Source organism: Enhydra lutris, unplaced genomic scaffold (genome assembly GCF_002288905.1).
Source record: "Enhydra lutris kenyoni isolate GAN:26980312 unplaced genomic scaffold, ASM228890v2 scaffoldscaffold1, whole genome shotgun sequence".
Taxonomy (NCBI): domain Eukaryota; kingdom Metazoa; phylum Chordata; class Mammalia; order Carnivora; family Mustelidae; genus Enhydra; species Enhydra lutris.
The window spans coordinates 46,263,904-46,288,595 of record NW_019154085.1 but is presented as its reverse complement, the minus strand read 5'-3'; the positions used below and the strand labels follow the sequence as shown (position 1 = coordinate 46,288,595).

The window sequence follows — 24,692 nt, the reverse complement described above, 5'->3', positions numbered from 1 at the left end:
GTCAAATAAATAAATAAAATCTTAAAAAAAAAAAAAAAAAGAAACATAATTTGTATAATTTCAATCCTTGCATGTGATTGAGACTCAGCATTTGGTCAATTTGGTGACATTTTGTGGTCTTCGAGGAGAGTGCCCCTTCCACTTATGCTGTGTGTGGCATCCTGCTGGAGTCTTGAGGTGACATCTGTGGGGGCGTGACTCACGTCACCTTCCCCCAGGCTGGTCTGGGTCCCCATGGGTCTGCTGGGTGGAGCATGTGCAAGTCCGCCACTGTTGGTGGATTGGTTCCTTCCCATGGTTCTCTGCCATTGTGCTTTGCACATGCCAAGGCCGTGTCGTTGGGTGTGTGTGCTGTTTGTGTGTGCCCTGAAGCCTCCCTTGTGGGTAGCGCTTGTCCCCAAAGTTTGCTTTCTTCACTAGCTATGTGGCGTCTTATGCCATCTTCTGCCGGTGGCCTTTCCACATGTCTGTGTTGCCGGTGGGCGCTGTGCTCCCTGAGATGGTTGTGCCTCGCCTTTCATCCCATCTGCGTTTTGAGACTCTCTCCCTCTTCACACTCAGTGCAGCTGCTGTTGTGCTCCTGTCTCAGGAGCTCCTCCTACTCCGTGTTTTGTGTGTTTCTTACCTGCTCTTTTTCCTTTCTGGCCCTCTTTTGCATTAAGGCGTTTTTTGTTTGTTTTCATTCTGCTTCCTTCCTCTGTTCACTTCCTAGCTCTCATTCTCTTAGTAGTGTTTAGTAGCCAGTCAGGTAGTTAAATATCCATCCTCGATGTACTGCTGTCCATGGTGCGCTAGGTCTCTAGTTCCAGAACAGGGGTCTTGGGGCTTTCTCCTCATTTGCCCAGCTCCTGTCTTTTGTGCTGTTTTGTCATCTGTCTCACTTCTCCAAGCACTGTGGGCCCTGGAGACAACAGTGTTCATCATTGTTGTGGTCCGTGCCCCTGCAGCTTTGCCCCAGACTCCCCTGCACCCTGTCCCCCCTGCTCTCCATGCTCTCACTCTACAGCCTGAAGAATCCTAGCTGACAAAAAATAAGAATTCTTAAGTTTAAAAATGGTCTCTAGGATCCTTGTTTTATCTGTTTTTTTATTTTGGAATGCTTCAAATTTACAGAATGAACGAGAGTAGAACATACCATCTGCTGAGCCATGGTGAGCGCTCCAGATGCCCTCTTAGCCGCAGGCAGTGCAGAGGTGGTTCTCAGTGGGCCCCTGCAGCAGCCCCGCCTGGCCCTGTGGGGACCTAGGCTCTCGGGCCCCATGCCAGTTCTCTGGCACAGACCTCCTAGGGATGGGGCCCAGAATCTGGTTTAAGGAGAGAACTGTGGCTTTAAGGCATTCTCTTCCCCCCCACAGCACAGCTGTCAAGGCCAGGAAGTTCACATTCCTATGTTCCTACCTCTAATCTATAGACCCTTTGAGGTCCCCCACAGTCCCAGAGCTGTTCTGGAGAGCAGGAAGACCAGATGCAGGAGAGCGGCCTGTGTGTGGCTGGTCTCTGAGCCTGACCTGTCCCTCCGGCTGTCCTTGGCACTTCAGAGGAGGACAGGACAGGCCGTGTTCAAATGGCCCTCTGTTTGGTGGTGTTTGCTGTTTGCCGGGACCAGGCTTCGGACGCCTGCCTTTCTGTAGGAATCTCCTGGAATCCATCGTGTCATCTCAGCCCAGGGCACCCCTGGGCCTGCGCTCAGACTGTGCTGACTCTGATCACTTGGCAGAGGGGCTGTCTTCACTGACAGTTGCTCTTTTAGTCCTTGTAATGTAGCAATATTTCAGCGGGGAGGACTATCTCCTCAGTGGGCTTACACTCAGTGGCTCGGATATTAATGTAACGGTCGCCAGACTTTGCCTTCGTAGCTCTGTCACTGCTCCCCCAGTGCTGTTTCTTACCCCACAGGAAGCCAGCGCTTTCTCTTCTCCCTGCACGTTCACTTACTTGGCTGTGTGGCCACGGACCCCCAGGCTCCTGTCCTTCACCCACACACTTGTAATTACCTCTGCTTCCCGTGGGCCAGCAACTCGGAGCTCATGGCAGTCCTACAGTCCCAGGGTGGCGCAACGGGGTCTGGCCTCCTTGTCCCCGACTCGTAGGCTTCTCATGTGGCGAGGGGCCTGGCGTCCATGGCCTTGGGGTACGTGCTTCCTGGGGTAGCCGATGTGTGACCCGTTTCACACCACGCTCATGTGTCTCAGTGAACATGTATGTCCCAGCTCCTGCCGGCGCCCCCACACACACGTCTGTACTTTTGTCTCTGCTTGGGTTCCTAATGTTCTTTGGCTAACATTTGTCCCAGTTTCGGAAGACTTGCTAGGACCTCTTGCTAGGTGTGGCCTGCACCCCTCTCCAAGTACTCCCATTCTTGGGCCCCAGTCAGCCATGGGGACCTTCGAGCACATTCTGTGCCCTGATGCTCTTTTGTTGTTTCCATGTGTTTCTCCATGACCCTCAGCCGGGCACGTTCTTCTTGTGGAGCTTCCAAGGTGCTCATCTTCCCAGCTCTTTCTCATCGGCTCCTAGACCTGCCAGTCCTTGTTTCCGTGTTTAATTGTAATCCTAGTCCTGTTTGGTTCTAGAATTTCCATTTTTTATTATGTCGAGTGACCTGCTGAAATTATTTTGTCCCCTCATCACTTGAACACACTCATCACAAGGTTATCTGGTAACTGCACCATCTGGACCTCTTTTCGATCCATTTAAATTGCCCGGCTCTCTCCTAGTCCTTCCATGGTTGATCATTCAGTCCTGTTTTCCTGTGTGCTTTCTTTTTCTTCCCTTTAAGCACCAGTTATCGTAAAGATAGCTGGACACTCTGGACAGCGTTTTCTTACCTTGAGAGGAGGCAGGTGCTGTCTCTGTCAGGCATGAACTTCCAGCGGGTCACTGGAGGCCATCCACAGACCCAGCACCGGATGCCCAGTGTAGGATTGTGAGGTCTGCTTTGCTTGCCCTTTGCCCTTCCCGAGGAGGGCACGGTTAGTGGGGCTTGCTGTGCGGTGGGTCCTGACCTGCCCTTCTGTCTCCAACGACCCCTCCCCTGCGGCTTCTTGGGCTCACAGCTACCCCTGCGGGGGCAGGCGGGCCCTGGGGAGGCATTCTTGCAGGCACACTGGCAGCTTGCCTCTTCTGCTTTCCTCCTGGGGACCTGGAACCTCCCTGCCTTCGTGCCTTTGCACGGGTGTTTTCCACACGGTGCCTGTCTCTCCTGGTGGCTCAGGAGTGACGTGTTGTCTGCACAGGTCCCTTAGAAGCTAAGTATGTTAGCCGTTTGAATCACAAACATGCTGGGGGAATTTGGCAGTTTTCCATCATTATTATGTTCTGTGTGTTAATGTCTTACTTTTAAATTTGTGAGTATTTAGAGAATCAACTCTATTGAACTTAAAATTTTAATGAAATATTTAGAAATGCTGGAATTTTTAATTAATTTTTAAAATTTCTAAGCGTTAAAAAAAGAATTTTAAAAATGTCTAAGTATTCTAAAGAAGCACTTTTAGAACAGTGTTAGATTTGCAGGAAAGTTATGTAGCTGCCGGAGTGTTCTCGTGTGCCCCACACCCTACTTCCCTTGCTGACGTCTTACGTGGGTGTGGTGTACTGTGGCAGGGGACAGACCGGCATCTGTGCAGTACTGTTCACTGAGTCCATACCATGTTTGATGTCCTGAGTCTCCCCAGTGCCCTGTTTCCATTCCAGGACCCCATCCAGGGGCTATCCGTGGACCATCCAGGGACCACATGACACTGAGTTGTCCCGTCTCCAGAAACTCCATTTGGCTGTGACTATCTCATTTCCTTGTGTTCGGTCCTTAGGATAGTTATAAGGAAGACGGTCAGGATTTTATAGACCATTCCTCAGGTGGGGTTTTTCTGATGTTTTTCTCAGCATTAGCCCAGGTTTGTGTCTGCCAAGAGGTGAAGCTCTGTTCCCACCACGTCACAGGCCACACACACACACCCCGCGTCCCTGCTGGTGTTGGCCTTGACACCCTGGCTGCGGCCATGTGGGTGCCGCTCCCTTTGCAGAAAGTGACCATGCACTCCGTAGGCTTTGCAGGTGCCCGCTGAGTGGGAATTGTGTGAACGTTTAGAGGAGTGGAGTGCCGATGTTTTTAAAGGAAACTCAGTTACTTGATATTTCAAAAAAAAAAAAAACGGTAAATTGGAATTAGATAGATTGTAAATCGTAGTGACCAATTGTCCTCATTCGCAGAGTATTCTGTTTGGACATCTGTTGTTACCAAGTGTCCCCCAGAGAGCCTGTGGTGGGAGGTGTTGGGATAAGCGATGAAGGCCTTGTGTCGATCTCACATGCAGCTGCTGGGGAAATCTGGGGAGATCTGCTCCCAGAAAGGGGTCCCTAGCCAGGCTGCAGAGCTCTCGTCTAGAGATGCTCAAGGGAGCAGCGGGCACAGCTGACCTGCCTCAGAGACACCTGATGCGCTCGTGGGTTTGCTGCTGGGAGACAAGTGAGCAGCGCGGGGACATTTCAAAGAATTGTTTCTGCAAGAGGAGGAATTGTTTGATGCTGGAGCAGAGCACATTCTGTGGCTACTTGTTTCCTGGAACGCGTGGGGTGGTGGCTGCCTTTATGGCAGAGACCCTTGGAAGATGACTTCCCTGCTAGGCTGTTTCTCATTTTCTAGGGGAAAAAAATGTTTTTAATGTTGAAAATGTGTTTTAGCCAAGCTCCACCAACAGCATGAGAAGTTTCTGTAAACCTGGCTCATGTAATAAAGGTAATGAAATTACTACAGTTGCACCTCATGATTTCACGAGGAACTTAAAATGTATCTGCAGCGTGCTTGTGGAGACACTGGGAAGCAGGAGGGTGGGCTCTGCACGGAGTAATACATCCATTACGTGTGTTGCATATTTTATGGTGGATCCTGAACTTGCTGGTACTCGCGGTTAGGAGTTACTGGATGGCACTTCTGACTCTTGCAAGCGGGAGCAGTGTGCGGACCTTTTGTTTTTAATTAAACGTCATAGTCTCCCTTTCTCTTCTAGGATCTTTCTGCTCCTTCTGTCTTTGCTATTTTGGGTCGGGGTATAAATTTGTTTTTTACTTACACCAGCACTTTTTGACTCTTGTGGATGGGATATTATTTCTTGCTTATGTTTTCAATAGCTTCTCTTTCTTTAAGCATCTCAAATACAGTTTTTTCTCTCCTTTGTCTGGTAATACCAGGTTTGGAGGATCATCCAGACTTTATCATTTATTGTTTCCTCTGATTCTTACCTATAGGGGTGGCTTTTTCCCTTCTGTGTTTTGGAAACTGTGACACTAAGTTCATGCTTTGTGGGCCTCTATCCGTGGACACGTAAGGAGAGTCCCTCCTAAATACAGGATCCCCAGTTAAATTTGAATTTGAAGAAATGACGATGCTCTTTTGGGGTGAGTGTGCCCCCAGATGTTTCAGGAACTGGGGCATCTGACGCTGTTCACCAGCTCTGGCTGTCCGGATCCTGTAAGGACTGATTGCTGCTGCCAGCCCCCAGACTCACGACCAGCAGGGGCAGGCCCCTGAGGTAGTGCAGCTGGAACCCTCAGACCCGTGTGAGGACAGATCGTGGCTGTAAATTCCCCAGATGGCAGCGGAGGTCTCTGCAGGGCCCAGGCTCTCTTCCGTTCTGCCTTCCACGGGGGCTGCTACCCTTCAGAGCTGTGCTTCGGTAAGGACGCCCCTCCCTGGGCCCCACCTCGCCCTGAAGGCAACTCTGCCTTCTGGCTCCAGGCAGCTCTTCTCACGTCCCCAGGGCTGCTGAGGCTTCAGCGCGCCACTCTGGTTTTCACCCTGCTCTTCATTTCTAACCTTTGTGATTTTTTACAGAGCTCAGCAATGCATTTAAAAGCATTTCTAGATGTTTTATATCAAGAGCTCTTTCAGGGCTCTGGGGCTGTTGTTTGGCTGGAAACAGAAAGCCGCTGTGGTGTTCTCCATGCTCTGCAAGCTGGTTTGGGTGCTGGGTCTGCCTGTAGCTGCACTAGGGAGGGTTTGAGTTGGAAGCTCTGTCTCTCTAGGCTCAACAGGTGTTTGCTTGGTGAGCCCCTGGGACAGAGAACTCATTAAATCCCCGACCCTCAAGGCAAGAAAGGAGAGCTGGCTGATGAAAGACTTTCTGTCTCCTGTTAGCATCAGAGAGTCCTGTCCAGAAGCCATATTCAGACTTTGTGTGGGCACTAAGTGATTTCCAGGAGTGACAGTCTACCCTGAACACTTGCTGGTAAGCTTAACACTGCTGCCACTGCACAGAACTGTCACCTCCCCATTTTGCATTTACTTCCCTGTCCCTTGGTAAGTCTGTTGTTCCAGGCACTGTTGTCAGCATCGGGGCCATATCAGGGTTGCTAAAACAGTGTTGCTCTCAAGGAGCTTGCATCCCGGTTGGGGAAGGAGGTCCAGGCCGTAAGTTTACATGTAACAGGGCATCGAAGTGGGATGGGGCAGGAATAAGTTGATCTTGGGCAGGAGTGTGCTGCAGAGAGGGGTGACCGAGCCACACCTGCGGGCAGGGCTTTGGAGGTGGAGGCAGGCTGGGCCCGCCGTGGTGAAATGGGGGTGTGGGGGTGTAGGCAGGGCTGGAGGTGAACGTGGAAGCTAGCGGGGCATGATTGGGGGTGGGGGCTGTAGGCAGCGTTGTGAAGCCTGGGGTGACGTTTTTCATGAGACTGTAAGCCAGTGCGCTGTTTTGAGAGTGATCGGGTCTGAATTATGTGCAGAGATTATGTGCTTGCTGTGTTGGGTTCTAGGGTGGGGGCAGAGAAGCGGGGGGTGTTTGGGGAGTCTTGGTGAGAGATGGGGGGTCATGGCTGTGACTCCCAGGGTGAGCTACGTTCTCTTACCCGAGAGGCCCCGTTTGCAATGATGGGCTTGCCCTTTCCCAGGAGTCGGATCTGTTCATATGTGTCAGGTTTACAGCTAAATAAGCTTTTGTGGAAGGGTTCCAACAGGGGGTGCTTGAGGGAGGGACGCAGCACGGGGGTGGGTGTGCTGTTTGTCTCCTTACTTTCCTTCTAACCCTGGGGTAGGTGCGGTGCTGGGAGCAAGTGCAGGCATGCCAGGACCTGTCCCCTTCAGTGGCTGGATCATGAGGGACGAGCTGAGCTGATGAGTCACAGAGTTTGTGAGAACAGAAGCTGTCAGAATGATGGCTTTGTTCATGGGCCACAGGCACACTTAGTTGTGGACACCTGTTAGCCTGATGCTCACTGAATTCGCTGATGAACTAGATGAACCCAGAAAGGGTGGCTCACTGGAGCCCTTTCCAGGGTACAGCCTGTCACCCCAGATGCTTGTCTGCCCTGTCTGCACACTGGAGTGGTGCTGTGGTCCAACCCGCATGTCGGCCATGTCCTCCTTGTCAGGGGCACTCGTGGCAGCGGCTGTCCCAAGCCTGAAGAGCATGAGGACTGCTGGGAACACAGGATGCCCCCCCAGCCTTTTACAGTTGCTCCCTCACTGGGAGGATTGCAGCCCGGGCCTCCTTGTCAGACTCAGACTTCGCTGTTTTCATGACACTTGAGTAGATTCTGCAGTGACAGTGACAGGTGCCATTGGCAGAGCTGTGAACTGACCCTGACCTATTCCATGCAGGGGGCTTGGCGGGGAGCAGAAGTGCCCTGGTCACAGAGGACCTGCCTCTTCCTCCCCAGATAGTGTGCTGGCCTGGGAAGGTGGGATGGTAGGCTGGCAGCTGCCACCCTGCTACCCCCGCCACTGCTCCCCACCACCACTGCTCCTCCCTCCACAGCTGCTCTCCCCTCCTCCCTGCCCCCACTCCCTGCCCCCGCTACCCCCCAACCAACCCCTCCACCCCACCCTCACACATACACACACACACACCCCGTCACTGCTATGGGCAGGGCAGGCTGCTGGACCTCAGGAGGAGAGTTTGGATAGAATGATAGAAGTAGGCTTTCCCATATTTTGTTGGCATGTTGTTTTATTTCTAAAGGCTGAGACAGGCTCAGTCTGTTGCTGGGCTAAGGAGCGAGAGCACGTAGGGAGGGAGGGAGAGGGCACAGGGCAGCCAGAGGTTGCGGAGGCGCAGAAAGGATCCCGGCTTGCAGGCAAGTATGGCTGCTCCCGGAGGACTTGGACAGTCTTTTCACAGAGCCCGCCCCGCTTCTGCGGGAGGAGCCACCCTGAGGGAGAGCGGAGCACTGCTCCATAGGACCCAGGTAGACCGGCTCTTGTTGCGCAAGAGACATGGCCGCCAGAGGGCCGGCTGGCCAGCGAGAGAAGCTACCTGTGGGGAGGTGTGGGGCTTAGCATACTCAGGTCAGTGCGGGGCATGCACGCCAGCCTGTACACGGGCTGCTGCCTCAGAAGCCTCGTGTTCCTGAGTTAATCTCGCTGGAGCCCCTTCCAGCCCCAGGCTCAAAGGGTAGATTGTAGCTGTTAGCCTTCCTGCATTTACATTTGCATAAGAGAAAGGTTTTTGTGTGTAGCATGGTGTCCACAGGCGCTTTGATGGCTAACGAGTCTGGGGGCAGGGGTAGAGGTTCCCGAAAGAGGTCTTGACAGGTCACACTCTGCAGCTACGGAATGTTCCTGGTGTCACATTTGCATGGTGGTGGTGTGTCTCTGTGGGTCCTGTTGCCTTTGTGGCTTCTCTTGGAAGCCAGTCAGTGGGGATGATGGGAGGGCAGTGCTCACCCACACACACAGTGGCAATGTGGGCTGTGCAGGTGAGCACTCATGGACTCTGCACCCCTGCCCCTTAGCTGGCCTCCCTCAGTGTGTCCGGAGGGTCAGCTTGAAGGGAAGCTGGCTTTGGTGGCCCAAAGCCAGGGACCCCGCTGCTGTGTCCAGCTGCCTGGCTTGGGTCCCCCAGCCAGAGCCTCGCTGCCCGCCTGAGCTGAGGGACACCCTTGGGGTGAAGATCCCATGTCCTCCCATGGCTGGGCAGGCTTCATGGCACCGGGGCCCAAGTCTGGGTGGCATGCGTCCAGGTCACAGGGTTCACCTGGCTCATTTTGCTTCCTTCAACGTTGTGATTTTTACTTCTGCTTGTCCTTGTAGGATCTGAGCTACCATTTGTCCTGGGGCATAGCAGTCCTGTACCCCAGAAGTGGCCCATGTCTCGGGAGCCGATGGGCTAAGGGTTCGGCTCTGTGTTTCCTTTTTGCTCTGATGGCCTGGAGTCGGGCCCAGTTTCAGGCTCTGCACCAAGGATGGAGTTTGTCACTGCAGAACTGCCTTTTCCTGGGAGCTGTCCTGTGCCAGTGTCAGCTGGTGCCCTTTCACTGCACAGCCCACACAGACACCATGCAGAGGATGCGGGGACAGACCCAGTCCCTGTGCCTTGCAGGCTCGCTGACCACTGGGCACCACACGCATGAGCATAGCACATGGTATAGTTCCTGGGCTCATGGTGGGGGTTCAAGTGTCAGGTGTCAAGAATCTCAAGATTATAAGGATGATGGTTTGCCAAGTAGACGAGGGCCCTCCCCAGTTTTGGGGGAGAAGGAACAGCTTTGTGAAGGCTAAAGGCAGGGTGGTGGGTCATGTATTATGTGAAAGAAAAGAAAGAGGTAGAAAGGACTTTTCGTCAGTTCAAAATTTAAGGTGGTCTGTGGGCTTTATTTGGGATTACTCATTGACTACAAGAAGCTCTCTGCTGTGAATTTCAGAGCTAGGGAGACAGTGGGGCTCAGAGGTTGGTTAGCTCAGGGCACCTCCCTAATGTGGGAAGATGTGGAGGACAGAAGTTCAGGGTAATGGTTCGGAAGATGCTGTCCTGGCTGGCGAATGCATTCTGGTAGCGAGTGGCAGGTATACAGCACGGGCCAGATTCTTGTAGGGCCTTGATGCCCTCGTGCTTGTTGGCAGTAAGAAGGAGAGGCCTTCTGGAAGGCTGGCTAGGATGAAGGCGGGGTGTACGGGACAAGGGGCCCTGGGGCAGGGGTGAGAGTAGAGAGGCTGGCCTGACCGGGAAGCCATGCACAAGGACAGCTAATTCTGAGTAGCTGTGTTCGGCTCCTAGCTGCTGTCTGGGAGGGCGGGTTGTTACTCTTCCCAAGTGTGAATGGGCTGCAGAGAGGCTGTCTGAGCCAGAGGCTGGAAGGTTCCCTGCAGGGCACGGACCAGGCTCCATCCCATCACATTGAGTCCCTGTGCACAACAGGCTGGGGTAGTGCAGGGGAGGATGCCATGCACAGCTGGGCTCGGGGTCCCTGGGTTGGGGGGGGGTGTTGTGAGCATTTCCCGGTTGGCTGTGTTGGTGACCTAGGGGTGCAGACTAGTGAAGACAGACCTTTTGAGAACAGAAAGTCGCTAAGATTCCATATGAATAGGAGTTTTAAATTTTGGTTTTGTGTTGTTGATCCTGTGACCCTGGTGTTAGTTCAGCTCTCTCATTGCTCTGGCTGGAGTCAGGGTGGTTTTCGGGCACCCATCCCATCATACTCCAGGTGACTGCCTGGGCAGTCTCAGGCTTCTCCTGAAGTGATGTTTGCAGAGGGACACGAGTGTCTGGAGTCTGAGTTTATTTATCCATATATTTCCCGTTCACTCGGCCCCTATTCTATCGTTGGCACAACCTGTGAACACTCACGTGAGTGCCGATGTATGCATAGCAGTCTACTAATTTTTTAAAGTCATTTTTCAAACCCTGTACTGGGTTACTTCTTATTTCCGTGCAGTCCTTCCTTGGGGCAGACAAGCTGTGAATTGGTTTCCGCTTTACTGGTTCGGTGTCTTTTCAATTTAGGGAGGCCAGATGCTATTAAGATACGGAGCTCCCTCCACAAATCTGATCGTGTCCGAGACAGTTGCCAGGACGACAGAGTCTCCTGCTTTCTCTCCTGCTATTTTTATTTCTTTACTATCTCAAGTTGTTTTTGTCTCAGTCCCAAGTTAGCATTGTCTAGAAGAGTGGTGCTTTGTCACTGGACTATGTCAACACTGTGTGGTCTTGCCTCCGCGGGGCTTTCTTGGGTAAGGCCACACTCGCAGTAATGGGAGAGCCTTGGAGTCGTTGGCCTCAGCGAGCTGACGGAGAAAGCTTACTAGACTCCGCTCGACACTCGGGCCTCAGAACTTAGCTTGGTACCTGTTTTTTTGTGTTAAACTACAGATTCTCTGTTTAGAAATTGTTCTGCTGAATGAGAGTGAGTGCATGGTGTCTGCGGTTGCCCCTTGCTCGCGGGCTGGAGGACACGCTAACGTGGCTGTTTCCTGAGCACGGGGCTGACACTCCTCATCCGTCCGCATGCCCCTTTGCTTAGGTTCCCGCGTGTGGAAGATGACCTGCGTCCCTGGGGCAGGGCAGTTCGTGTCAGACATGGACTTCTCACCCAGTGCTTCAGGTTGATTGTGATTGCAGATGACCACGTGCTGTCTGGGCTCTGCTGACGCCGGGTCACAGGGTGCCGTCCTCGCATACAGCCTGGCAGACCACAGGTGCCCGGATGTCGCCGTGTGTGCCCTCTGTTCTGCTGTTGGAGAATTTCTAGCAAGAATATTGTTTTCAGGTCTTTAAACAGGGGTTTGAGTCAGAGCTTTCCCACTCACAGCTAACATGAGTCATGCAAAGTGCATGGTGCTGTGATACTTAGGGCAGTGGGTTTGGCAGCTAAATACGGATGTGTTTAACAGGCTGTGGTGTTTGTGCTAAAAATAGAAGACATTTATTCTTAAAAAGATGGCTTCTGAAAATTGTCTTTGGTAAAATAAGATTTTAGGGGGTTGATTTCAGTGTTTTTAGACTGAATTTATGCTTAGCAGTAATGAAAAATTGAGGACATTGTACATCAAAGAAGTCACTTTACTAAATAATTTCTATAACGTTCTTCTTTAAAATTAATAAAACATTTTTATTCTTGGAGCTTATTAGCATTTATATGTAATAATTGATAATAGAGTTGGACATTGGAATCCCCAAGTCACTGCAGACTTCCTTAGCCGTTTGAGCTCCTCAGAGCGTCTGGAAAAAGCAGAGTCCATCATAGCTGTTACAGCCCACTTCCCACCCCAGGCAGGGCTTCATCTGATCCTTTTTTAAAAATTCCCCTTTTTACAGTCCCACAACGAAAGACCTGGTGCCAGTATTAACACATCTAGTTTAGCTCTCCGGGAGGACTCAGCTGAGGAGCTGTGAGCATCTGTGAGCGCACCTGACACGCCTGCCTGGAGCCAGAAGTTCCCCAACAGGACTTTGCAGTAAACCTGAAAGGGGGTGGAGAAACCCTGAGAGCCCACCCCTAGGCCAGCGTAGGTGGGGGCTGGGCGCTGGTGCATGCCCAGGCCCAGCACAGCTAGAAACCGGAGCGCAGAGCTCCACCCATACCGACTGAAGGGCGAACAGAACACTGGAGGGAAGGAATGGAATTCAGTAAAAATGAAGGCAGCACACGGGTGAGACAGACAAAGCTGTTGCATCATTTCCCAAAGTTAGCATATGCTAGGAGTTGCAGTTTAACCCAACGGATTCTTACACGGGGTCGTGGAAGATATTCCTGGACTTGAGACTTGAGGGTCCAGCCTGCTGCCTATAGTCAGGTGGCTCGGGCAGGTCACTTGACGCCTTTCCGAGGAGAGATAGCACCCACCTGCCCCTCATGGCATCAGAGCGCGTGAGACAGTGCTGCTTTTGGATTCCAGTGACTGCCTGCTTGCGTCAAGCAGGGGAGTGACTGCCCTGGACACCAAGAGGAGAGAGGGGGAAGAGAGGACACCGTCACCCTGTCTGCGTCAGGGCGCTCCGGGAGGAGGGGGCAGGAGCTGGGCAAGAAGAGCTAGTCGTGGGAAAGGACGAAGACGAGGCAGAGGCCGGGATAGCCGGTCACCTGTTTGCTCACAGAGGACCACTTGGGAATGCCTGAGAACCCAACACTCACCGGATCGGGAGGTGCGTGTGCCAGAGCGAGGGCTGGCTTCCTCCTTGGGGCCTCCTGCCACCCTGTCCTGGAGCCTCTGGAACGCTCCTCCCAGAGATGTGGTTCCTCACAAGGCAGCGGTTTTTGCCGCACGTCTCCAGGAGAGGTGGTGCTTGAGGAGGACCGCACTGGCTGGTGAGCAGGGCTGAGAGAGCCGGCGGCCTTCTTGGCCAGAACCGGAGCATCGGCCCCCAGGGGCCCTGCGGGAGCAAGTGACTCACCACCGCCCTCTGGCCTTGGGAGACGGGCTGGGTAGAGGCGAGGTCTCCTCAAGCGGGGAACACTTCAGTCCCGTAGCAAGTGAGGTTCAGAGTTTGTATCTTCCCTTTCTGTTTTCCTGGCTTCTTTTGGCTTGGTCAACCATCTTCCTCTTCTGTTTTATTTCTTTTGCTGACTCATCAACTACACCATCTGGTTTCATGTTCATGAACACTCCGGGCTGTTCTAGTACATGTCTGTCCCTCACCAGCATCTGCTCACATGCGGCTGGTCAAATCCTGCCAGCCCACGCACAGCAAGCTGACTTCTGTCCAGGTCCCCTGGCCTCTGCCATGGTCAGTTATCTTTAGAGGAAGCTGTTCTCATGACCTTTCACCCTGGCTACTAGCTATGCTGTCCAATGCGCTCCGTGCAGGCCCAGGCCTCTGTATGACACCTCTCCGTAGCCCCAGTCCCCTCCTGCCTTCACTGTTCCCACCACCCAGGTCTGTTGGCAATGAGTTGTTAGCTCTTGCTCAAAAAAGTCACCTGCACTTGCGTTTCATTTTTATAGATGGCGGCACAGCATGGACTTCTGCGCTAGCCGCTTGTTTCCTCTGACACCCTGAGACCGCCCCCTGGACCCCTGGCCACACGGCTTCTGTGGATAAGTCTGAAGTCCTGCTGTGTGCCATCCCGTGCCTGAGAGACCTGTTCTCTCTGGCTGCTTCTGAGACCCTCTTTTCATCTCTTTATCACTACTTCCCGCCACCTGGTGACCACGTGCTTCCGGGTGATTTTCTTTGTGCTTATCCTGCCTGGGGTTCATGGAGCATCTCGGGTATGAGCAGTCCATTGTTTCCATATCATTTGTAACACATTTAGTCATGATTTCTCTGGATGTTTCTTATTCTCTTCTGGGGACTCTTGAAGGTCGCTGAGGCTCTGTCCAGTTGTTTTTGGCCTTTTTCTCAGTGCCTCATCTTGGATAGTTTCTGTTGTCCTGTCTTCAAGTTCACAGGGGTTTTCTCATGTTTATATAATATGCTATTAATTCCATTGTGCTAGTTTGGGTTCTCCAAGGAGCAGCAGCCAAGATAGGATCGGGTAGATATTGATGAGACTTTTGGGGAAACATCTGTGAAGGGTCAAGGGGAGAGAAGATGTAAGGTGCAGGGAAGCCCTTAGTCCTGGGTGCCATGTGACGCCTGGGACAGAAGAGGGAGGGAGGCATATCAACAGTGCAGGTGGATCTGGCCGGGCTGATAGGGTGGCCCGGGGCCAGCAGTACCTGTCAGCAGAGTCCCATGTCCTGAAGAAATAGGAGGGCCTAGAGCCTCTGCCGCTCCCGGGCCAGGCTGAATGGGCACCTTCTGTGGGGACATGGCCCAATGTGACCGGGTTGGTAGACACGGGCAGCAGCTGATACTGTGGGCACATTGGAGCAGCACACCCAGCCGGTGGAATTTTATTTCAGATATCCTTTTTTTTTTTTTTAACCTTAGAAGTTTGTTTCTTTTTATGTTTTCTGGTTTTCTCATTACTTTCACTTCTCACTTAATTCCTTGAGCGTACTGAATATTTTTATAATAGCTGTTTCAGTGGGCGTCTTTTCTAATTTCCCATCTTTGTTACCTCTGAGTTGGCTGGATCTATTCTCCCCTGGATACGGGTTACATCTTCCCTTTCCAGGGCTAGAGACTTTTCCACGGTCACCATCCATTGTGAGGTCTCTGCTTATGAGTCCTTGATCTTGTTTCATCCCTTGAGGAGCATTTGAATGTGTACCCAGCTGGCAGTTGACACACTTGCAAATCAGCTTCAGCTTCTGGGTTTTGATGTCTTAGCTTTGTGGTCAGTCTTGAGAAGCCTGGCTCATAGGGGAGGGTTAGCCTGGTAGCCAGGTGTGTGGTGAGCCCCGCGTGCTGGGAACTCAGTCCCTCAGCCCCAGGGGAGCACCGGCAGCCCCCAGGAGTGCCCTTCCCCCAGGGGGCTTCTGCCGGCCTCTGGGAGCGTCACCCCACACGTGCAGGGACATGCGCAGCAGCAAACCAGGTCCGTCCCTGTCAGTATGTCAGGCCTCCTTTCCTGCCCACGGCCCTCCCCTCTAGCTCTCCGCCCGCAGATGCTAGCCAGCCTGATCTGTGTGTCCGGTGTCCAGATGGTGGGGGAAGCTGTAGCCATCGGGAGGCGTGGGTTGGTCTGGTGTCCTCACATGGTCCGTCCCGAGCAGCAGAGCTACGGCCAGGGCTGCAGGGGTTCAGGTGGGCTGTGGTCCACTGTGGCTGCTTCCGTGGGCCGTGCCTTGCACTGTCTGGTTGCTGCCTGGCCTGCTGCCAAAGCTGTTTCCTCCTCTCCTCCGACCAGGTCCCGTCTGTTCCTGAAGCCTCAGATCCCTTGGGTCAGACCCGGTTCCTCCATCCTCAGGCACCTCCATTCTCTGACGAGCTGTACATGTTCTGTGTATTTCATGAGGTTAGAGAAAATGGGATTTATTCATGCCACTCAGGACGCTAGGACACAATGTGCTTTATATGCAGAAGGAATTGAGTTTCTTCCCAGGAGAATGAGTGAATAAAGGTAACTGCTCTCAGCTGGGTTCTGAGGGAAGCGGCTGGGAGAGGTCTCCCTGTGTGACCTCTGACCTCATCAGCCACCTCTCGGCACAAATCCCAGCCTGGCTTGTGGTATTTCATGACAGGCAGCTTTCCCTGGAGTCAGACTCACCCGCAGTCCCACTCTGTGGCATCACCTTGCAAACAAAACATACCTGTCTCGGCTGCCTCTGAAGCCTCTCCTCGAGCTACCCGGCTCCCTTGTCCCCCGATCCCGTCATCACCTTGTTCACTTTCTCTTAGGGCAGCGGATAGCAGTTTTTTTGAGACAAGCCGGAGAGTAAACAGTTGAGCTCTGTAGGGCCTGCCCCCGCTGTTCCCAGGACTCGTTTCTGCCATGGGACTGAGTGCCCATGAACCTTGTTTCTACAGGACAGTCATCAGCCAGGTTTGGCCTGCAGGCCATAGTTTGCCGATCCTGCACAAGGCCATAAATTCACACGGGGACATGAGAGCCCTGACTCCCCCACACGGCGTGAGCAGAGCGTCATCATCTGGACCAGAGTCTTGTGCACATTAAGCGAGAACCCGTTCTGGTTGCTTGTGTCAGCATCTGTTTATTTTTTCCTGCAGTAAGCGGTTCCACATGGAGAATTTCACATCAAGCACAGAAGTCTGGAAGGGCACATCGAAGGGTCATTTCTCACCAGGAGCACTCCACAGAGCAGGGGCTGGCTGCCCAGGGGGTGATAGGCCCAGGGGCCGGAGGGGCTGGCGGCCTTGTAGCGGGGGCAGACTCCGAGCCGGAGGACGTGGGCTTGGAGTCTAGCTCCATGGACAAGCTCCTGAGCCTTTCTTTTAGGGAAAAAGACAAAACAAAATAGGAGTGTGTGTGCCAGAAAATACAGAATGTATGAAGAGTGTGCAGTTAGCACTGACTAACCTTCCTTGCCCCCAACTCCTGGGCCCCTGAGAGGCAGCCCTGTGAGAAGTTTGTTCTGCACGTACCATCCCGGGGTAGTGTTCCAGCAGTGTGTGTGTGTGTGTGTGTATGTGCGCGCGTGTCGTGTGTGTGTGTGTGTGTGTGTGTGGCTGGGGGTTGCGCAGGAGGCTGTCCTGTGCTCCTTACCAGGAGGGTTAGGCCCATTATGTTTCCCACTGTTGTAAATGTTAGTTGCAATTAGGCTTAACCTTTGACACACAGATTTTATGCAGTTTAAGTGATCTGGGGAAACAGAATGATTTCGAGAAGGCTGTGGTGCCCTGACTACATCTGTCCCGTGCCCATCAGGATGTTTCCAGTGGGAGGAGACCTGGGCCTGGGGAGGAAGCTGTGGGGCTGCATGCCTCCCCCACAGCCCTGAGGGGAGCCGCAAGGGCGAGCCTTTAGGGGGAAGAGCCACGGCCTCTTTGGGCGGCGCCCCCAGCCCAGATAGCTAGGCTTACAGGGGCATGGGGCCCACAACATGGAGACCCCCAGGTAGGCCAGCTCTCCAGCATTTCAGGCACAGGGCAGCTGGGGTGCTCCCCTGGAAGAGGAGGGCTTTAAGTCTGTGTCTTTATGGTTTGCAGGGTTTTTCTCTTTAGTAAACTCACTCTTTGACTTTAATGGAAATGGGGAAGGTGGGAAGATAGGCTCCTGCAAGTATTAGACCTGGCACCATGCCGCCAATCCGGATGTCTGGCGCGTGCGACATTGTCCTTGGGTGCTGTGCGCTGTGGGAGTTCAGATAGGGAGCACTGATGGGCTAGACAGCCTTGGTCATCTTGCTTCCTCCCTTGCCCTGTGTCCCTGCAGCCACTCCAGGCCACTTCAGTGTATGCACTCCTCCTCCTCCTCTCCCTCATCCCCCTCTCCCTCCTCCCCTGTCCTCCCTCCTGCCCCTTCCCCACTTCCCTCTGTCTCTAAACATTTCATGAGTAACAGTTCATGTCTTATCTTCACAGAGTTTTTGAATGAAATCGTGCAGTTCATGGAGAGGGGGCTGTCCACTAGTCAGAATTTTTTCAGAAATATTTTCTTGTGTAAGGAACACATTAAGATTAGGAGTAAGTTTGGCTGGGGGAACCACAGAAGATCTAGAACACCCGTGTCTTGGTTAAGCTCAGTGGCTATGTCTCCTGCACAAGGCCAGAGATTTATGTGCGGGAGGCGCTCAGCAGCTCTGTCCCACGTTCTCCCTGCTGATGTCCTGCTCCCCGAGGGTTGGCCCGTCTCTCCGTGGATGTGCTGGCACCCATGTTCCAGGAAGTGGGTGGAGGGAAGGGAGAAGAGGAGGAGGCGCAGGCTGGGCTGACGGCCCTTTCCCCAGGTGCACTCCTGCAGGCGGGTGTGCGGTAAGGGATGGCTGGGCCCAGGCTTGCATGTCGGTGTCGGTCCCCGAGCTGTGCTCCCTGCACGATACACGCTCTTCTCAGAACACTGCAGGTGTTTTCTCACGGGACAGGTGTGAACTGGGTTTTGGTAGTTTGCAGGGTTTTTTAAATGAGCAGATGCAGATAGGAAGAAATGGAAAAGGAAAAGCTTATTTTGCATCCCCTCAGTGTGGAATGTTCCAATTGGAAACCCTCCCCAGGGTCCCCATTGGCTTAAATGTGCTGGAAAGGGACCCCAAGGCTCCAGAGATCAGAGGGCAGGGGACTGCTGCCCCGAGCAGTCCAGCGGCAGGTTTTTGAGCCATGCGCCACCGCTGATGGTCTGCCAGCTGTTATTTGCTCTGGGCCTTAAAATCTGGTGTGCGAGGACGTAGCAGAGCTGTGTTGCTGCCACACACCAGCCCTTCCTTACAGGGCTACCAGTTCTCAGGGACACCGTGCCTTCAGAGCCCCGGGGACACTGCTGACAGAGCGGCTTGCCGCAGGCATGGGGGACGTTTGAGCGCCTTCCCGAGCTCTTTCCCTGACCGGTCAGCTCTCTGTTCCCTGGACACAGTGCTGGGGGTGGTCCTCCAGGAAGAGAAGTCCCGTTCTGGTGGGCCCACTGTTGGGACACTGCAAAGTCACACTTCTCTTTCCTGCTGGGACTGTTGTGCCTTTGTGGCCCTTTACTGGGTATTCCCAGATGCGGGCCCCGGCGGGGGGCCAGCCCAGGGCCTCTGGCCTGCCCTCCTCATCCTGTTCTCAGCCGGTCAGCTGGTGTCTCCTCTAAGGCCAGGGCCCCCATCAGCATGCCCCCTGGTGTGCACAGACACACCCCAGCATCTTCCTCACCGTGGGCAGAGCATTCCCATGTGTGTCCTGGGGAGCCACTCACCTGTGTGGTCTTGTGGCTCCGGAGGTCAGGAGGAGGAGGTGAGGATGTGGGTCGGCTGTGTTCCTTGTGGACGCTCCAGAGGAGGCTCTGTTTCTGCCTGCTTCCAGCTTCTGGAGACGCTTGCACCCTGTGGCTCGCGGCCCCTTTACCTGTCCTCTGCTTCCGTGGTCTCCCCTCTCCTCTAGTCTGACCTTCTCGTCCCCTGTGCCAACCCCGGGTGTGCGTGGACAATCCGGCTGAGCTGCAGAACCCCCTCTGCTGTGTGAGGTCTTGCAGGCACAGGGTCTGGGGGTTGGGGCGTTGTTTTGCCTGACACCGTCTCCCACCTTGGCGCGGGGACTCTGCCACACCCCTCTGCGCAGGAGGACACGCACTATTAGTCGTCATCGTCGTCAGTCCCAGCTTCCCTGAGCTGCCCCGTCCATGCCCGGACCACCTTTGCGCACAGGTCTGTGTTTCCTGACGTCTTCTCTGCGCTCTTCCCCAGGCACCCTCATCAGTTCAGGTGGTGTCTTCTCCGCCCCAGCTGCTGGGCGGTGGCCGCATACCCGCAGGTCCCCAGCACAGCTTGTCTCTGCAACCTCAACTTTCCCAACTTTCCCACTGCCTCTCACCTCCACACAGTGTCCACAGCTGGGCTAGTCGCTTACCTTCCCTGTAGCCACCACCTGCCCTCCCCCGTTCCTGTCATGCCGAGCTTCCCAAGCCCTGAGGAAGCCAGACAGGGGTGTTAATCCCTGCACCCACCTTATGTCGAAGTGTTCGTGGGAATCAGAGAGCAGAATACGTGATGTGTTCTCTCACAGTAACGCTCACTGTGTCCGTAGCCTGTGTGGCTGCCTGGGTGCCGGCCTTCCCCAGAGTGTCCCGCTCTCCACTGGCAGCTGCACAATCACACCCCCCACCCCCGGCTCCCCCGTGGTGCTCCTGTGGCCTGTGGGAGTGTGATACCCTCTCCCTTGCCCGTTTTTTCCCTAGACTCTGGACTCCCGGGAAGCTGGGTCTTGCCTTTTGCTTTCCTTTCGGATTCCCCGAATGCTCTTGGCACGTGAGTGGCTCTGTTAATGGGGTATCCCAGGCCTGAAAAGCAGAGCCACCCTGTGCTGGTCTCCTGCTCCGAAATGCATGGGCTCAGCCCTCCCGCCCGTCCTCACGGCAGTCCCTGGCAACACAAGCACCTCTGCAGACTGCAGAACCCCTGCAAACCCGCGTGACCCACATGGGTGACAGCGTGGGAGCAGGGCCTCAGAGCACACCTGCTGTCCGTCAGCTCTGTTTGGCTCGGCAGTGGCCTTTGGAGCCCCCATTAGTGGCTCCCATTGCTATGGCTGAGGTTGGATGCCTGGTGCTGATGAGGAGAGGGAAACTGATTTATTTTTTCAAATGCTTTAATACTTAAGGGCAAAATGAAGGATTTTTTTACGTAGTATGTACGAATCTGTTTATCCACATTGACTTGTAAATACAAGAAAGTAAATTCAGTGTTTTGTTCCCACATATGTAACTTGGCAAACCTAGTGTGCTCCAGTGTTTCCCCAGCCAGGCGTGGCTCCATTGCAGGCCCACCCTGCGCTGTGGGGCACTGCCTTCCACAGCCACCTGGAACCCACGGCCCCTGGCTCTTGCTGCAGACTCCTCTGCCCGAGGGAGTGGTCTTGTGGCCACATGGCGTGGTCTCTCTGGACACCATGAGGGCTGGCAGGAGACCTCTGCCCTCTCAGTCTCATTGCTGCGCTGACAGACAGCCCTCCTGCGCTGACAGACAGCCCTCCCGCGTCTAGTCCAGTCTGCTTCCTCCCCCTGCTCCCGGGAGCTCCCACTGAGGTGGGGCCTGATATTCGACACCCGCCTTTGTCCGCTTCCCTAACCTGTCCTGTAGATGGCAAAGGGCGGAGGGCCCGTAGTAAGCCCACCTGAGTGTTCCCGAGAGACTGTGCTGTTCCAGCCAGAGTGCCGACCAAAGCAGTGCCCTCTGGAGGTGCGAGTGGGTTGTTTGAATGACCACCCTCAGAGCCTGAGAACAGACATGCTGTTTCCCAGACCAGAGGCCACCCCTGGTGCCTGCAAGCTATGGGCACACGGGGGCTGGCGGGGCTCTGTTCTCGTGGAGCAGCTGCAGCGAGCTGGGGCTCGTGGGCCTGTGAACCCTTGTGACTGTGGCCTTCCCTCCCACAGCTTCCGGGCCGCAGGTACTGCCCTGGGTACAATGCGGACGTGGGTGACAAGTGGATCTGGCTGAAGTGACGGGTCATCCTCCACGCTCTACACTGCGACAACGAAGAGGTTTCCAGTCTGACCTGCTCGTATGGACTCCCATGTGGCTTTAGAGTGGGGTGGGGGGTGGATAGTAAATGACCTGAAAGTGTCACCATGGGAGAAACGGCCCGGCCAGGAGCAGGCTTCCCTGAGGAGTGTCTGGGTGCAGGATGGGCCTCTTGCTTTGGGAGGGTTCGCAGCCTGCTGGCTCTGTTGGGCAATGATCCATAGTTACCACGGGGAAGAAAAATCTGCTATTAAAGACCAGATATGAGTAGAATTTCATTTCGTTATGGTTGTGTTCTGTGTCATGCTGAGTTGGTACTTGGTTTCTTCAGACTTCCAGAAATAAAGCCGATTCCATGGCGTTTCTCTCCATCATCCATCCACACCCGCACCCGCCACGTGTGTTTGCTCATGCGTCACTGACCATGTGCTGTGGTGGGTCTGTTTTACTGAGACAGAGGCCAGGACTCAGAGGGTTTCTGTACCGAGAGGGAGAATCACATTTCCTTACATAGAAAGCAAAACGAAAACTTGCCAGCTCGTTGAGCGCTTCAGTGGCCTGCCCTGTTGAATGGGAGAGCTCTCCCCCTGAGCTGTGCCCCCGGCCATGTGCAGACCCCTGGACGCCTGTCCCTGTTGAGATTTGGGTGCTTGAAGTTCAGTGTCGCATAGAGGTCAGTTCCTCGGTCACACAGGTGCACTGGCTGCCGCTCAGGCTCCTGCTCCCGCACCTGCTCCCAGGCTCTGGGCTCACTGAGATGCTTCATGGGCGTCCCAGTAGTGCCCAGTGCAAAGGAGGCCCAGACCGCTCTCCAGTCCCTCCCCTTCCCCAGCTTCCCTACTCTCCTCCCCATCCCTTCCTCCCCACTCCCTGCCATCCCCTCCCCTGCTCCCCTCCTTTTTTGCTTATTTTCTTTCCTTCCTTCCCCTCCACTCCCTTCCTTCCCCCTCCCTCCCCTCCCCTGCTCCCCTCTTCTCTCTGCTGACTTCCCCTCCCTTCCTTTGCTCTCCTCCCCTGCATTGTCCTCCCCCTGCGCTCCTCTTCGGGTCCTGTTTGCCCCACTCCTCTCCCCTCCCCTCCCACCCTTCTCGTCTTGCCTTCCTTTCCTCTTCCCTCCTTCCTTTTTGGGGAGGGGTGTTTAACAGTTGAAAGTGTCCTAGCAGCGTCTGAGTTGGACACCCTGCTTTCATCAGGCCCTGGGAGTGCGCTTGGCACCCGGCCAGCTGTGGAGCGTCTTTTGGACTAAGTGCCTCACAAACCATTAAGGAGAGGAGGAAGGAAAAGAAAAACATCTTTAATTATCCTGGCTGTCCCTGATGTCCCGGCCATAATGAGCTCTTTCTCCGCGGCAGCATCCCCCACGGGTGGCAGGTCTGCCGTGTGGTCAGGACACGTGGGTGGGAGCCTGCTCACTCTGCAGGCAGACTTATCCCTCCCAGCCTGTGTGCACCGCACCCAGGGGACACGGTGGAGCCCGAGTCTCAGCACCGGGGTGCACACTCCCTGCTGGCTGCGCACGTGGTGGCTCGTAGGTGCCGAGAAAGGCTGGGTCACTTCTCGGTGCTTCTCCTGTGAGTGCTGGGCAGAGAAGAGTGAATGAACAGTGATCCGGCCTTCTCTGCAGCTGGGGACCCCGAGGGTTGGGTGGATGCCCGCGTCGGATCTCCTGACTTGAGAGCAGCCATGATTCAGTTTCACAAAAATGCTACAACCCCTCAAAGCCCCAGAGCTAAAATAACCCCGCATGTATTTAAATACTCCATTTTGGAACGTTCAGCACTTCGAGGACCTCGAGCGGTGTTGGCGTGGCCATGTGTTTTCAGAGGGAGTCAGTGGCTCACGTCCCCCTCTCAAGTGGGCCTCACCGGGTGCTCCGGCCGCCGGGCACCCTCTCTGCGGTCACCTCACTCCGCCAACCCCTCTGCTGCACACAAGGTGCATGGCCGGAGCCGCGGGTGAGGAGGCCGCCCCCTCACGGGGCAGGGGCGGCCGCAGACTCTGGTGATGCTGGTGCTGGGCTGCAGCAGAGACGAAGCAAGCTCCTGGCCTGCTTGCCCGAACCTATCTCGTCTGTCAGCCCCCGGTCCTCTCAATAGCCTGCCGGCCGCTCATCGGGCTTGGGATCTTCCTGCGACCTGTTCAGCAGCTCCTGTTTCTGGATGGGCTGTTCGTAGCCGTGCCCATGTCTGAGCAAAGAGGTGGGCAGGCAGCTGCTTCCTCGTAGGAAGCGCGGTCCATGCCCACCCTGGATGCCAACCTGCAAGATCTGGGGGGCTGGCAGAGTCGGGGTGGGGAGAAGGCTACAGTTACTGTCACACATTTGGGCTTTCAAGGGGAAAGATGGGCAGGCAGCAGCCCCTGGCTCAGGACACAGAGAATGGAAGTACTGCCCCAGTGATTCTAGGTTTTACATCTGGACAGAAAAGCTGCGAACCAGAGGCTTTGCTTTAGGAAAATCAGAGCCCAAAAAAGATGCAGAGACTCTCAGTCGTTATCCCATCAAGAGGGATCATCTAATATCTCGGATTTCATAAAGGAAAGGGCACGGTGATGTGACACGTCCACCCTTGAACGGGGAGGTGGCCTCAGGGGAAGGCCTCCCCTCTGTCCTCCCCGATGCCCGCCTGGGTTTGTTCTGATGCCCCGTGTCAGCACCCCCTGACTGTGGAGCCCCGTTAGAAACCCATCCCTGGGGGCACCAGGACGGCTCAGTTGCTGAAGCTTCTGGCCCCCAGTTTGGCTCAGGTGTGACCTCAGGGTCCTGGGATCAAGCTCCACGGCGGGCTCCAAGCTCCTTACCCCGTCCATCTGCTTGTGAGTCTTCCTCTCCCTCTGCCCCTCCCATTCTGCTCACAGGCTCGCCCTCTCTCTCTCTCTCTCTGAAAAAAGTAAATCTTTAAAAAGAAGCAACCTCCTCCCCCAAAGAGCCTGAACTTCCCCACCGGTGTATGTGGTCAATTGTGTGGTCGCTGCCACCCGGCCCGCGGTCTCTGAAGGCAGCTTACATGAAGGTTCTTACAATGGGAAGCTGGGTGAAACAGTAAAATTTTGTCATTAAATGTATGAGTCCATTTCATTTGTCCATCCTACTGAAATTTTTAAATCGTTGTGATCAGAACAGTACCTGTTTTCATCGGTGAGGCTTCCTAAGTGCCAGGAAACCCCCTGGTTAGACCTGGCCATTGGCCGCACTATGGAAGCGCTCCGTTCGGTGCTGTCATTTCACGGACTTCGCCTTTGTGCACCTTCGGCGCAGTCATGAGCCACCTGGATGGTTGCTCACGGAGCCTCCCGTGTCCCGGGGCCTCACAGGTGGCAGTGCGCACAGCACGGGCACAGACCTGCTGGGGCTGCCTCCACTGGCCCCGATCGCCCATGTGCTGAAGCCGTGATCTCTGTGAGGCCGTGAACCCAGCAGCAGGGGGAGCAGGTCAGGCCTGAGCCAGGACCAACACAGAAGAGCAGAGTGGCTGTTCCTGGAGGGTCCAGACAGGGGACCCACGATGACGCGGCTGCAGCTCTACCTGCAGCAGGAGGTGGG

General features: G+C 54.6%; 1 protein-coding gene across 1 annotated transcript in view; it reads left to right on the top strand.

The window, feature by feature from the left end:
- LOC111161328 (NADH:ubiquinone oxidoreductase subunit A10) overlaps positions 1-21,429 on the top strand; it is a 51,632-nt gene extending 30,203 nt beyond the window's left edge. Inside the window, exon 10 of the mRNA XM_022524960.1 lies at positions 21,064-21,429. Coding sequence (XP_022380668.1) covers positions 21,064-21,132 — 69 coding nt within the window. The 3' untranslated portion in view covers positions 21,133-21,429. The remainder of the gene's footprint in view (positions 1-21,063) is intronic.
- Positions 21,430-24,692: the final 3,263 nt, after the last annotated feature.